Source organism: Hyperoodon ampullatus (assembly GCF_949752795.1).
Source record: "Hyperoodon ampullatus genome assembly, chromosome: 1".
NCBI lineage: Eukaryota > Metazoa > Chordata > Mammalia > Artiodactyla > Ziphiidae > Hyperoodon > Hyperoodon ampullatus.
The window spans coordinates 218,588,392-218,602,999 of NC_136914.1; the positions used below are offsets into that span (position 1 = coordinate 218,588,392).

The 14,608-nt window shown below is 46.5% G+C and overlaps 1 protein-coding gene across 4 annotated transcripts in view; it reads left to right on the forward strand.

Annotated features, from left to right (window-relative positions):
- Positions 1-2,999: 2,999 nt before the first annotated feature.
- The window catches only part of PLPP4 (phospholipid phosphatase 4), a gene marked incomplete at both ends in the record, with an annotated part of 129,925 nt that continues 118,316 nt past the window's right edge, over positions 3,000-14,608 (forward strand). For all 4 annotated transcript variants that reach the window (XM_079712899.1, XM_079712900.1, XM_079712901.1 and 1 more), the window contains one exon: positions 3,000-3,055. In XM_079712899.1, the coding sequence (XP_079569025.1) occupies positions 3,000-3,055 (56 nt within the window). The remainder of the gene's footprint in view (positions 3,056-14,608) is intronic.

Below are 14,608 nucleotides of genomic sequence, written 5' to 3' on the forward strand. Positions count from 1 at the left end.
TCAGTTCTGTGCAGCTAGCAGGCAGGGGGCGGGAGCAGGTGGAGCAGGATTAATGCATTGATATAAGTTACAGGACAGCGTTTTGTTGTGATTCCCTTTAAGGAAGAGATTTCAACAGAGCTGTCTGAAGAGGGTACAAGCTCCCTCAAGGGTGAATTCTTTATCAGTGGCAGGATTTCCAATACGTACAGGATGACCACGTTGTGGGGAGAGCACAGAATTGGTTCAAGCATCAGATGGGGAGTTGAACTGGGTAGCTCTTTAGATCTGTGTTTCAAAGTCACTTCTTCATGATGGCAGCAGTGAGGTCACATGCCCTTTCAAACTCCTTCTCTAGGCATCTCTAATACAAGCAAGAAATGATCAAGAAAATGTTGCACAAAGATTCTAATTCTGTGATCTTTTTTTTTTTTTTTTTAAATCAATTTTATTTATTTACTTTTGGTTGCATTGGGTCTTCGTTGCTGCACACAGGCCTTCTCTAGTTGCGTCGAGCAGGGGCTACTCTTCGCTGCAGTGCGCGGACCTCTCACTGTGGTGGCTTCTCTTGTTGCGGAGCACGGGCTCTAGGTGCACGGGCTTCAGTAGTTGTGGCATGCGGGCTCAGTAGTTATGGCTCGTGGGCTCTAGAGTGCAGGCTTAGCAGCCGTGGCACACGGGCTTAGTTGCTCCGCAGCCTGTGGGATCCTCCCAGACCAGGGCTCAAACCCGTGTCCCCTGCACTGGCAGGTGGATTCCCAACCACTGAGCCACCAGGGAAGTCCCTAATTCTGTGATCTTGATAACAGTTCCTGGTGGGCAGGACCAACACAATTAGGTCTCCACCATGAATTTAACCTTGGTCCACCCTTCAGCTCTGCCACGAGGTCAATCCACTCTGCCCTCCAAACCCCTTCCACCTTCTGCCCCCGTCACCTACTTGTGCTTTTGCCCTCACTTGGAATTTCCTTTGCCTTTTAAGAACCAACTCTCCTTGACAAGGCTTTGTGCTCTGGCCACCCCAGACCAAAGGAATGACTCCAACCCTGATCTCTGAGTGATCCAGTTTTCTGAAGCACTCCTTTGGGACTGATTGGTACTGCTTTGCATAGTTCCTTAATGTTTCTTCATGGTTCCTTGTCTGCCTATCTCCTTGAGGGCAGATTTGGATTATGAATCCTAACACCCAACACATGGCTTTGCAGAGGCTGTGCTCAGTTGATGCTTACAGGTAAGTGATGTGTTAGTATCATGGGCTCTTATTAGTAATCTGGAATCTGGCCACCTGACAGTCTCAGATCTGGGTCGTTAGAGTTCACTGAGTTACTATGGGCTCTCCTACACCACAGCCCAGTCCAGTTGTGTCCAGGGTAGTTGTAGGGCCCAAGGCACAGAGGAGACAGACCCACACCTCCTTCCTCCAAGTCCTTCCTACTCTATCCACATCTGACACCCCACGCGACTGATTTATATAGTCCATTCATTCATTCACCGAATACTTACCAAGCACAGTGTGCCAGGCGTTGTGTATACAGTGATAAGCTAACTAGATACAGTTCCTGCCTCTGGGGCTTCCGGGATGGAGTCCCTTCCACACAGAGCCAGGATTGTTCCTCATCTGCCTGCCTCTCTTTCCTAGATCCTGAGATGTCTTGGCTCAGGAATCTTGGATCCATCATATGTCCCTTTGGAGGTGGGGTCTCTTTGCCCTCGCTGATGCCTAAGGCCTCCTCCTACTCCCCCTCTTGTCTGAGGCTGAGCTATGGGTCCTCATTCCCAGGAACCACATTCGAATCCATTTTCCCAGCTCACAAAACCCAGAAGAGATCTGGGCTCCCCAGAGACAACCTAATGGTTATGGTTAATATGAGGTTTGCATCTTGAATGTCCATTTGGTTTAAATTAATAAAGACACGTGCAAATTCTGAGAAATATACACAGTCCTGACAGGTGATGGGAAAGCAAAGCCTAACCCTCGCGGGGCTCTGGCTTGAGGTCCTGACCCTCAGGTCACCAGTGAGGATCTGGCCTTTGACTCTGCACCCTGAGGATGAGGCTTCTGGTCCTCCTTGCAGCCCCTGCTGCCTCAGGTGCTGATGACAGTGCTGTGTCAGCGATGAGCGACACTGACCGCCGGGGTGGGGACTGTGCCAGTCTCTATTTTCACATTTCGCAGCGCCGTCCAAAGCTGCTGGGGACTGCGCGGGAGGGGTCCCCTGGCCTGGCGCTGGTGGCATGGCGAGGAGTCAGGCTCGCCTTTGCTCAGTCTGTGCCAGGACCCTGGAGTCTGGCTGGCTCTTCCTGAGGGCAAAGCAAAGCCTGCGAGTAATCTCGGGGGAACTTCCTAGAAAAAAAAGAAATGATTCCAGGTTAGAAAGATGTAGGAAGGGCAGAAAACGGATGGGAGGGAGCGCTGGCTGGCACGAACAGTGAGCGCCACGGCTGTCTGGAGCCGGAGAGAATTCCCAAAGCGCTCTGCTGCTACCTGCCCACGTGCGTGCGTGTGCCAGGGAGCGAGGGACCCGAGAGCCAGAGTCAGAGGCCGAGCGAGGAGACGCAGAGGGGCCGCAGGCAGAGCCCTGGGAGCGCGCTGCCCGGGCGCTGAGCCCAGGGGCCGCCCACTGGCGGGGAGCGCGCAGGGGAGGCGGCGGCGGCGGCCGGGCTTCCCCGGGCTTCCCCTCGCCTGGCCCCGAGCGCACGGCGAGGGCTCAGGACGCGGAGGCGGTGCCCGGCGCAGGGGAGCGGGGAGTCCCCGAGGCGTCCTCCGCTCGGGGCCGGGAGTGTCGGGAGCGGCCAGCGAGGCGTCCCTGAGCCCCGGAGCCCCAGGCAAGAGGTTTGGGCTGAGCCCTCCCCGCCGCCGGCCCCTCCGGGCGCCCGTCCCCCCGCCCCCGCCCCCGCCCGAGGCCTGGAGCGCGCCTCCCTCGCCGCCCCGGGTTTGGAGAGCCGGCGCCGGCCGAGCTGCGGGGTGAGCCGCGGACAGCACCAGCCGCCGCCGCTGCGGGAGCTGCTCCGGCCACACCATGCGAGAACTGGCCATCGAGATCGGGGTCCGAGCCCTGCTTTTCGGGGTCTTCGTGTAAGTAGTGGCGTGCCGCGGGCGGGGGCGCCCGGACTCGGGGACCCACGGACCGAGCGTCTCGGCGCCCCAAGTTTGTTTGCGTCCCGCCGGGGCCAGGATTCGAGGGCCCCTCTCCACGCTAGGGATGTGTCCTAGGGGACCAAGAGAGACCCTCCCGGTCTCCCTCCTGGGACTCTGGGCGTGAAGTGACCCGCGTGCGCGAGGCCGAGACCTGTTCCCGTCACCCGCGTCGCGCCGGGAAGCGGCTCCGGCCGCCTCTCGGGTCCCCTCGCCTGCGCCTTTCACCGGCTCCGCACCACCTGCCCGGGGATTCTGGCTGCTTCCCTGGACGCAGACGCGACCCTCGTTGGCGTCCTCGGGAAGTTTCTCCTTGTGTGTGATCTTCCAAGCCCGACGTTTGCAGCCTTCGCTCCTAGCCGCATCGCTCATTGCCCGCCGCGTGCGCGTCCCTAGCTTTGGCGCCGCGGGTCCGGGTGAGCGTTTTCCCTGGAGGCGTTTGCGGTAGTTCTCCCTCTGGAAAACTGTTGCTGCGGAGGCTCGGAAGTCCGGGGCCGCAGCCCTGGGGTGCGGGCTTCATACGCCCGGAGCTCTGTGCCGAGTCCGTATCCGCTTAGGGCAGCAGCGGAACGCCCGGTGGGGCCCCGAGCAGCGGGTGCCCGGAAAGAGCGGTCTCGGAAGGGGCGCTGGCGCAGGTTCTCTCAGAGACGTCTGAGCCCCAATGTGCCCCGGGGACCCGCCGCCGCCCGCCTCCCGGCCCCTGTCGTGGCGCTGCCTTTCAGATCCAAGCCCAGAACACCAGCTCAGACCCACTTCACAGCCTCCTGTCATCTCCTGTCACCTAGGCACCCACGTCTACACTTGTCCCTCCATTAGGGGGTCAGGTTCTCTGTCCACCTGTGCCCATGGCTGTTTTCAGACACATTTTGCATATTTAAGTTGCATGAACTTTTTTGACTTTTTTTTAAAGCCCACTGAGCTATTCCAAACAGGAGGCCCCTCTCTGGATTTCTGCCCCGAATACGGAGTCATTGGTGGCAGGTGGGAGGCTGTGAGATGACTTCTATTCCGTGCAGCCCAGGGTATACACATACAAAGAAATGCCCTTTCTTGCATGTTTTTCTTTACGAGGGGCGTAAATAAACACTCATCTGGAGTGTTTATTCACACCACCAGAACAAGCCGTGAGCTCCCCCAGATGCAGAAAACACCCCTCTCCTAGCTTCTGACTAAACACTAGTGTTACTCAGTGGGAAGAAGGAAGGAGAACTTCGGGTGTGTCCTGATGCACGTGGGAAAACAGAAAACACTTTTCCCTTCTCTTAATCTATTTTTCTACCTTTGGAATATACATTAAAATTAGTACTTGCCTTGTGGTCAGTTAGGGAGAGTTTCCAATTGGCAGATAGGCTAAGCCCCATTAAATTATTGTGTGATAGAAATGATAAAATAGTGTTCAGTGCACAGTAGAATTTACCATTTGTTGGGTGAATGTTGGTGTGAGTAATACTGAAATAAAGTGAGGCAGGCTCTTTTGATTGCCGCTGGGAATTGTCAGATAAAAAAAGGGTCCAGGGGCTTCCCCGGTGGCGCAGTGGTTGAGAGTCTGCCTGCCGATGCAGGGGACACGGGTTCGTGCCCCGGTCCGAGAGGATCCCACATGCCGCGGAGCGGCTGGGCCCGCGAGCCATGGCCGCTGAGCCTGCGCGTCCGGAGCCTGTGCTCCACAACGGGAGAGGCCGCAGCGGTGAGAGGCCCGTGTACCGCAAAAAAAAAAAAAAAAAAAAGGGTCCAATAATATGTAAATATTTGTATTTTAGATATCCCTTCAAACATCCCACCAAACATTTATGAGATGTTTACAAATATATAATGAATGGTCTATGCAGTGGATTTGGGAATTTTTTATTATTGTCATTTTATGTGCTTCTTGCTTCCTCGAAGGATGTTCTGTAAAAACCAGGCAGTTTATATTCTTTTCTCCAAACTTCCCCTTTGTATTAATTACTTACTGGGGGATCTGCTATCACCCAAAGGGATACTCTTGGGCACTGATGGCATTTTTGGATGATCCCCTGGTTTCATATCAAATTGGAAATATTAACAGTGAGTCCAACTGTGGCTCTTTTACCTGCCAAGACCAGCTTTGGTATCTGTGCAAGACTCCCTGGGAATCTTGGAAGCTCAGATGCTGTTATCATCAGGCAGATAACGACTTCCGGTTTGGAGCACACAGATACAGATGACCCTTTGTTTTCTCAGATAAGCTTCTGGTGAGATGGGGGGATGAATTTTATTCTTCCTTTTGCCGGCGGCGCTGGTCTGATGGCAAGCTTCGGTGGCTTGAACTCCCCTCTGCTTATGAAGGTGGTGGTCTCAGTAGCAGGGCTTCACTCCAGTAGGCTTAGAAAGTCCCTCTGGGCAAGCCGAATCCAGTTGCTCTGCTGTGGGGTCCAACTTAGCTGATACTATCTGGTTCTGCTTGGTATAGCTACTTTATTTCTCAGGATAAGAGAATAATCTTTTGGGGGGGGATACTTTACATCTTTGCAAACTTGTGCCTCTGGGGGAACATCATCTGTGGATGCACCTGTTCTCTGATCAGATTTGCTCTGCATAAGAGTAGATTGCCTCCACCCAGTGCCCACGTGCTCCCAGAGATTTGAGGTTAGTGCTAATGCAATGCATTTTTTGATCCATAGGTAGTAGGGATATCTGCTTTCCCTTGTTCTCTTAAGGAACTGGTTCTCTGTCTGTAGATGAGGCTTAGTGCTGAGGTTTGATGATTCAGGATTCCAAGAGGAGGCTTTCCATGGGACACTCTCCATAGAGCACCCGAGAAGTACTTGGTCCTGGCTGAGAAGCTCACACCACTGAGAAGAAAATTAGTAACAAAAATTAGGGCTGGCACATGGAGTTTAACCTAAAAGGAAATAAATGGGTTTGAGGAATCAATGTTTAGGATAAATCAAATTATGATGTGTAGCTTTGAGGCTGAATTTAGTGCTGGGAGGCTTGTGGGCCTAGAGGTCCAGTGCTGGCTTTAGCAAGTGCAGAAACACTCAGAGAACCCCTGCTGGCATCTTGGGTGGCAGCAGGACGGAAGGAGCCCCTGGGTGCGCCTTCTCTCTGCCTTGCCCGCAGTCCCTAAGTAAGAGCAAAGGGCCCTCTAGGCAGGACCTGGGGTCTTCAGTCTCTCCCTCTGTGCCTCCATCCCTCCCTCCTTCTCTCTCTCCCTCCCTGTGGTTCTTGGAGGCTCCCTGCCTGGCATGTCCTTCCAGGAGCTGGGGGTCTGCTTAGGATGCCAGGCTGCTCAGGGAACAGCGTTTGCCTCACCTCAGATCCACCCAGCGTCCTTCTTTGAGCTCTTCCTATGCAGGAGGGCCTGTGTAGGTGCCGGGGATGGTTGGAGACTGAAGGCCGGGTGCCTCCAAGGAGCTCTAAGCCTGGCAGAGCAAGCACACCAGGCACCACTATTTGTTATCCCCCTGCCTCCCCATCCAGTCGGCAGATGCATATTTGGCCTCTTCTAGGTGCCTGCAGTTGTAGTAATTTTCTTTCTCTATCATTAGTAAACTTTAGTATGTGTAATTTCAAACAGACACAAGGAAACTTGGCACTTTAGCCGGTTCAGGTGACCTGCTCGAGGGCCTTGGCTGTCAGGAGGATTTTTGGAATGTCGGCAGTAGCTAACAGATCTTTCTTCATTACCCCTAGGAGTCCAGCTTAAGACTCTAGGTGGGGGATGGTTGTGGTAGTTGGAGCCGAGTGCTCAGTTTTACTTGGAGGAGTTAATTAGTCCTATAGGAGGAGTGACAGGGAGAGACCGGTGCCAGGGGAGGTTGCTTAGAGCTGACCTCTCTCACCTGAGTCTTGAGCAGTGCGTGGTAGGTGCAGGGCGCCGGGGCCCAAGGACATTCCTGCAGACAGAGTGTCCCGGAGCAGAAGCCTGGAGGCACATTTTGGGTGGGATCAGGTCACCACAACGTGTGGGTGGTGAGAGGGGCAGGAAGTGATCCTGGGACAAGAACGTGGATGGTCTCAGCGCCCTGTCAGGAAGGTGGACGTTCCCTCGTAGGCACTGACTGGGGAGCCCTGGGAAGTATGCTAATACATGTATATGGAATTTAAGAAAAAAAATGTCATGAAGAACCTAGGGGTAAGACAGGAATAAAGACGCAGACCTACTAGAGAATGGACTTGAGGATATGGGGAGGGGGAAGGATAAGCTGTGACAAAGCGAGAGACAGGCATGGACACATATACACTACCAAACGTAAGGTAGATAGCTAGTGGGAAGCAGCCGCAAAGCACAGGGAGATCAGCTGGGTGCTTTGTGACCGCCTGGAGGGGTGGGAGGGAGGGAGACGCAAAAGGGAGGGGATATGGGAACATATGTATATGTATAACTGATTCATTTTGTTATAAAGCAGAAACTAACACACCATTGTAAAGCAATTATACTCCAATAAAGATGTAAAAAAAATAATAAAATTTAAAAAAAGGATAAATAAAGGACAGTAAAAATTCATGGTAAAAAAAAAAAAAAAAAAAAAAAAAAGCACCGTGATCAGGTACATGCCCAGTGGGGGGAAACGGCAGTTCCCTTGGGCACCTAGGCCCTGTTTCCTTCTGGGAGTGAGTGTGCACAGCTCTGCCGCCGCTGCTGGGCCCCTCTGTGCTCTCCGGGAGCCCACGGTTTATTCCACCTTCTGTGCAGGTTACACGTCTGGAGTCTGCATGTCTGTCTTCTTTGCTTTCCGCACTCTCCCACCTGGGCCTTGGGTGGTCGGCACCTTGGGAGAGCTCCCCAGAGGGCACTCAGTTTCTGATGATTGCTTTTATAGACCTCTGAGTGTTTTGCATCGATCCAGAGCAAGGCTTCCTGAAGGGCAGTCTGCTGACCACCTGCACCTGGATTACCTGGGGCTCAGTTCAGACTTACCTGGATCAACCTATGGAGTGGAGCCCCGGGAATCTGCATTTCCAACAGGTGATCCTTCTCTCCACCACGTTTGGGAACTACTGATGTGCAGTTTACAGTAGCTTGAGACCCTCTTGTGGTCAAGAGTTGCCTCTAGTTCTTTTCTCCTTTCTGGCTACACGGAAGACTAATGTTCCCAAACCCCTGCCTTTAGGTGGGACCATAGGGAACATGGGAAGAGTGACAGGTGTCACCTCCAGGTTGAGGCAACATCATTCCCGTTTAGTGGCCTGTCACTGTCCTTCTCTGTTGATGGCGAGCTTGGAGCTCTGTGTTGAGATGGCAGAGCTGCCAGATGCCAGCAGCAGGACAGCTGCTATTGGAGGTGAGCTCTGTGGAGCAGAAGGAAACTTTTTGCATTTGGGGACTGATCAGTTCCAGTAGCAAACGTCTATTCTGTTGTATCTAACTAATACACCTGTAATAATTTTGCTCCCTCTCTAGAAAGAGAGAGTTGTTTGAGGCAAAGTGTAAATGTTAGACCTTGGGCTTTGGAGCTGGAAGGTCTGGGTTTGGATTTTGGCTCTGCCACTAACTAGCAAGTTGCCTAAAATCTCTGAACCTCAGTTTTTTCATGGGGGAAGTGGGAATAGTTCCTACTTCATTGGGTTTTATTAAATAAGGTGCTGTGAGTGCCTACAGTACATATACCAACAACTAGGTGTCTTCTTCCCACTCTTGTGAATTCCTGTTACTTATATGTAGTGTCTAAGGATGGCAGTGTAGCGTAGTGGTCACAGTCATGGCCTCTGGCACTGGGTTACCGGGGCTTGAATCCTGGTTTTGCCACTTAGCTGTGTGAGCCTTTTAGCAAAGAATTTATCCTGCTTCAGTCTGTGCTTCTCCATCTGTTCAACAGGAGTATTAACTGCATCCATGGATGTAAGCCTTGCGAGTATTAAACGAGAGAGTCTCAGCAAATGGTAATGTGATTATTATTATCCCTTTATTAAGATGAAACCATAATATACACTAAAGAGAAATGCCATAGGTAGCTAATGATACCCTTATTACAAATAATTTACTACAGGATTTCCATAAAATAATAGACTCCTTTAAATATATTTCAGATGATTCCTTTTAGCCCCCCAAAGTGAGGTGTATAACTTCCCATGAGTTCATTCAGTGAGCTGTACCCCCATTTCTCAGCGTGGGCTGCTGTCTGTCTGATGGAAGGTGGCAGGAGGTATCTCAGCCCTGTAGCTTCTCAATGGTGACAAATTGCTGGCCTTTTACAGCAGTGATTCTAGGACATTGAATCAGAAGTGTTATCAGCCTAACAGCTTTGATAATGTGTAAGGAAAATGCTGTGTTCCCATCATTTACTTCTCAGTTTGTGTTCATATCATTTACTTCTCTGTGTTCATCATACAGAGTTCTGCTAGAAGCCTGGTGCAGACAGTTCTTCCATCAGACACCCCCTCCACCTCCAGCTGGTGCTTGCTGGACCAAGCATGCCCAGCACCTCTCCCCTGCCCGGGAAGGCGTCTGCTTTGTTATCTGATAAATGGGGCATCCTTCTGTTTGAAATATTATTTGCCACTGTAAAATGAGTCGACTGTACCCAGAATTCTGAGAATTGTTGATGTTTTTCCACAGGGAGATAAATGCCTATAACACCATAAAAGTAGATCATTAGTTTCATAGCTTTTGGATAAAGTTATCTCAATTAGTTATAAAGATTATGCCTTTTATGACCCACACAAGGCTTGGAAAAGCTCCGTACCTCTATTTTTCTGTGATTGTGTTTTTAAATATGAAAATCATCTTAGTAATATTGCTTCTTTAAAACATATAATCTTAGTGTTCTGTGGATGAATTGGAAACACTGGTTCACGGTGAGGAAGTGAATTCGTACAGGGCTTGGAGATGCCCGGGATGGGTGAGCAGGAAGCCGGGAGGGGCTGGGTCTGTGGAGCCCGGGGATGGCTTCATCACAGTCTTTTTTTTTTTTTTTTTGCAACTTTATTGGAGTATAATTGCTTCACAATGGTGTATGAGTTTCCGCTCCACAACAAAGTGAATCAGCCATACTTATACATCTGTTCCCACATCCCTTCCCTCTTGTGTCTCCCTCCCTCCCACCCTCCCCATCCCACCCCTCCAGGCGGTCACAAAACACCGAGCTGATCTACCAGTGCTATGCGGCTGCTTCCCACTAGCCATCTACCCTACGTTCGGCAGTGTATATATGTCCGTGCCTCTCTCTCGCTTCGTCACAGCTTACCCTTCCCCCTCCCCATATCCTCTAGTCCATTCTCAACATCACAGTCTTTTAATCTGTGACTGTGAAAAATTGTCCCGCCAAGGTGAGGTGCAAGTTGTTACTATGTCTTCAGCAAAAGCAAAGGAGCAAGAAACAGGGTCAGAAGCTGCAGGAGCATCTAGGTTGGTTTTCAGAGAGGGTGCAGTCTGCTAATCAATGCTAGATATTTCTTTCTCCTTTTCCAGAGGGTTTTTAAAATGTGTTTTTATTGAAATATTAGTTTGAAACAAATAAAATTGCTGATATTTGACAGTTTTGACCTACAGAAACGGGAATTTCATTTTAGTCCAACCTAAAAATAATATACACAAAGAAAAGTGTATGATTCATAATTGTACAGCTGCCCAGAATACCTTCCACCCTCTGAGCCCACTTCTGCCACCCTGAGGGTCTCCATCACTCTGACTTCTAACAGCAATTTTGAACTCCGTGTAGATGGCATCATGCAGTGTGTACTTTTTTCTGTGGCTTTTTTGGGTTTTGTGCCCGGCTTCTTTTGAGACTCATCCATGTCGTGCATAGCTGCAGTTTGTTAATTTTCTTTGCCGTAGAGCATGTCATTGCATGACGGTACCTCTTCATTTACTCATTTTATGGATATCATTTATGGATATTTGAGTTATTTATGGTTTGGGCTATTAAGCATAATGCTGCTTTTGTTTTTAATGAATATATTTGTAATTCCTGTGGCATATGTCCTGAGGAGTGGAAATGCTAGGTTACTCATCTGAGGTTTTTAAAGAGGATTTGGCTTCTTTTTGTCTGTCTCAAATTCTGAAAGAGAGCTGCAGTCTGTATGCTGCTTTAGTCTCCATTCATTGGTCTGTTACTTTGTGTCAAGTATGTGGTGGCCCTGGTGAATGACATGAGGATGCCTAGAACTGGGCCCCTACTCTGCAGCAGGGTGGGCAGCATGGCACCAAAGTCAGCTCATGGGCTTTGGAGTTAAATCCTGACTGCTGATGATAAAGATGTGCCTCAGCTTCCTCATCTGTAAAGTGGGGACAAGCTATCTGCCCAGGAGGCTTAAAGATGAAGGTACGTAACATGTGACACATGGTAGTTGTTTAAGCCAATCTCCTTTCCTTCCTCCATCTCTCTTCCTTCCTATGGGGAGGCCAAGATACAGGTCAATAAAAGATATCTAATGTCACAATGTAATAATAATAATGAGTGTAGCTTTCAGTGCCACAGCAGCGATGAACCTGGAACTGGGATTTAGGAAGTTTGGGGAAAGTGTTCTGAATAATTGTCCAAGAAGCCATTGAGAAAGAGAAGTGCTTGATATGTGTGTATGTGTAGGTATCCTTTAATAGACCTGTTTCTCCATCTTGGTTAAAGGAAACAAGCATCAACACTAACAGTGTGCCAGCTTTGTACTAGGCACTTGTCACACCCTAGATGACTTAATCTTTGCAGCCCCCCCACCCAAGAAGTGATACTGTTGTCCTAATTTCCAGAGTTTAGAGTTAATGCTTCTCAAATGCAGAGAACTCATATCAATCAGTATGAGAAGAAAAGAGCTTTTCCAAAAAAAAATAATAATAAGGACAGCGGACAGAACAGGGAACTAACAAAAATACAAATAACCAATCTTGTTTAAATCTTCGATTTCCATAGAAGTGTAAAATATGCGCCTAAAAACAATAAAATATATTGCATATAGATTAGCACAGGCTTTTTATGGGCTACAATGAATGAATGCAGCCACCAAAAGTAGTTTTGTAGATAATGTAGATAACTATTTGTTAGCTTGGGAGGATATCCATAAACTGTTAAGTGATAAAAAGTAGGTTACATAAGTATGCATAAAGCTACTGTAATGTGGTAATTAATAAAATCAATTTGTATCTATGTCTGTAAGAAAATAGCTATAAAGATAAACAACAAAATCTTAATGGTGGTTATTTCAGGCTGACGGGCTTATATAATATTTGCTTTTTTCTTTATACCATTTGTTGTGTAATTATTTTACAGGAAACATTTATTACTTTCACACATAATTAGAAAAATTGATTTAGATTTTTCCTGTTATGGGGAAAAAAAGAAGCTAATGAAATATCCTAGATAGGATACTGGATGATTGTTTTGTGATTGTTTTAGAAATATCTGAAGTGGGAATGTGTCAAAAATTAACCCTCCTATGTTTCCTATCAACTAAAATATTTAAAGGAAAATCAGAAGGTAAGAATTAACACGCAGGATGTGCAAGGTGAAACGGATGTGATCAGATGCTGCAGGTGGAATTGTAAAAGGACATAACCGTTTGGAAGAGCAACATTGCAATGCATAGACAGTCGTAAAGTTATTCCTGTCGTTTGACTTAGAACTCTTAAAAAATATGTTGAAACACTGATGTAAAAAGTGCAAAATCCTAAATCCTCATGTATAAAGATGTTCATTACTGTGTTTCATACAAAGCAAAGTAAATATATTTGTCAAATAAAAATAAATTAAAACTCAAATAGTCAACATTTGAAGAATGGTTTCATAAATTATGGATACAAAGAAATACTATATAGCTATTAAAATAATCATTTTGAAAATCAGGGTAAAATTTTATGATGTAACAGTTAAAGAAAGCACTATAAAAAATATATCATATTTCCAGACTATTTGAAATATATCTGATTTGGGCAAATATTAGAAAGGATTACACAAAAGTGAATGTGATAGGAATGAATGTGTTTCTCCTCACTTGAACATTATTTTAAGATTATAAAATAGTTTTAAAAATTAAAGCAGTACAAAAAGTGTAAGTTTTCCTGAACTCTGTCACTTATCTCTGCCAATTCCATTCCCTTCACTTTTTAAACTTTTAAACCTATATTTATATATTTTAAAAACTGAGAACACATTTTATCTATAGTAATTGTTTTTTTTACTTAATGTATCGATACCTTGGAGATATTTTCTGTCTCTATAGATCTACTTGTTCTTTTTGCTGGCTGTGTGGTGTTCAACTGATTAACCTATACAAGGAGTTATAGGGTGTTTTCATCTTTTGTTATGACAAACAGCATGGCAGTTGTGCATATATTGTAATGTACCTGTTAAAGTACTATTGTCATAAACTTGTGCAAATGAAATTTCTGAGTCAAAGGCCACATGTATTTTGAATTTTGGTGGGTATGCCAAATTGCCACCCAAACTGTTGGTTTACATTCTACCAATAGTTCAAAGGTGTCTATTTTTTGACATTCTTGCCAATGTTGGATATTATTAATGTTTTATATTTATACCATGGGAGAGAATATGACATTTATATCTTTTCACTCATGTATTGGAAATTTATATTTTTTAGGTGAAATATCTTGTATTTCCCTTTATCCATGCTTTTATTGGATCTTCAAATTTATCTTACTGATGTGTAGCAGCGCTTTATTCCTTACAGTTATTGACCTTTTATTTCATAAGTTGCAAACACTTTTCCTCTGTGGTTGACTTTTAAGTTTCTTTGCAATTTCTGTTATTGTGCACATTTTAATGATGTAGTTAAATATATCAGTCTTTTCCTTTATGGTTTCAGAGTTTCTCTTCTATTTAGAAAGTCCTTTCTCATCTAAAACAGAAATATTCTTCTGTTTTGCTTAGTATACTTATATTCTTTAATTTTAATTCTTTAATGTATGAGAATTTTTTAAAATTTATGGAGTGAGGTAGAGAATTTAACTTTTTCTTGCATGTGGTTTGTCAATTATGAAATAGACATTGTTTTCTCAGTGACATCTTAATCACATACAAGCTTCCATATATCCATGGATTGCAAGTGAATTCTATTCTGATTATCCGTTTGCCTGGTTGCTCAATATAACATTTTAATTATTGTAGTTTTATAGTTTATTGAGATATCTGAGGGGAAATGGCCCCTTCTCCCTGAGAAGGGACATAGGATGGTGGTTTAGACTGCAGGATCCAAAGCCAGGATGCCTGAGTTCAAAGCCCTAATCTGCTATTTACTAGTTATGTGAACTTGGGCAGGTTGCTTTATCTCTCTGTGCTGATTCAGTTCCCTAGTCTTAAATATGGGGGTAATTATAGTGCTAAAATAGTTTCATTGAATTGAGATCAGAGGCTGTGGCTTGCGTGATTTTTGTGTTTTATAATTTGTTATGATTTTCTGTATGGCCACATACATAGTCAATTTTTAAATTTACATACAGTGTAAATTTTTGTAAACTTATATAGTTTGAACATAGTGAATAGTTTCTGTATGGTGGGTACAAACCTCTAAATATATTAAAGCAAGGTAGCTGTGATATTCAAATCCTCAGTCTTTTAAATTTGTTCTTTTTAATTTGTT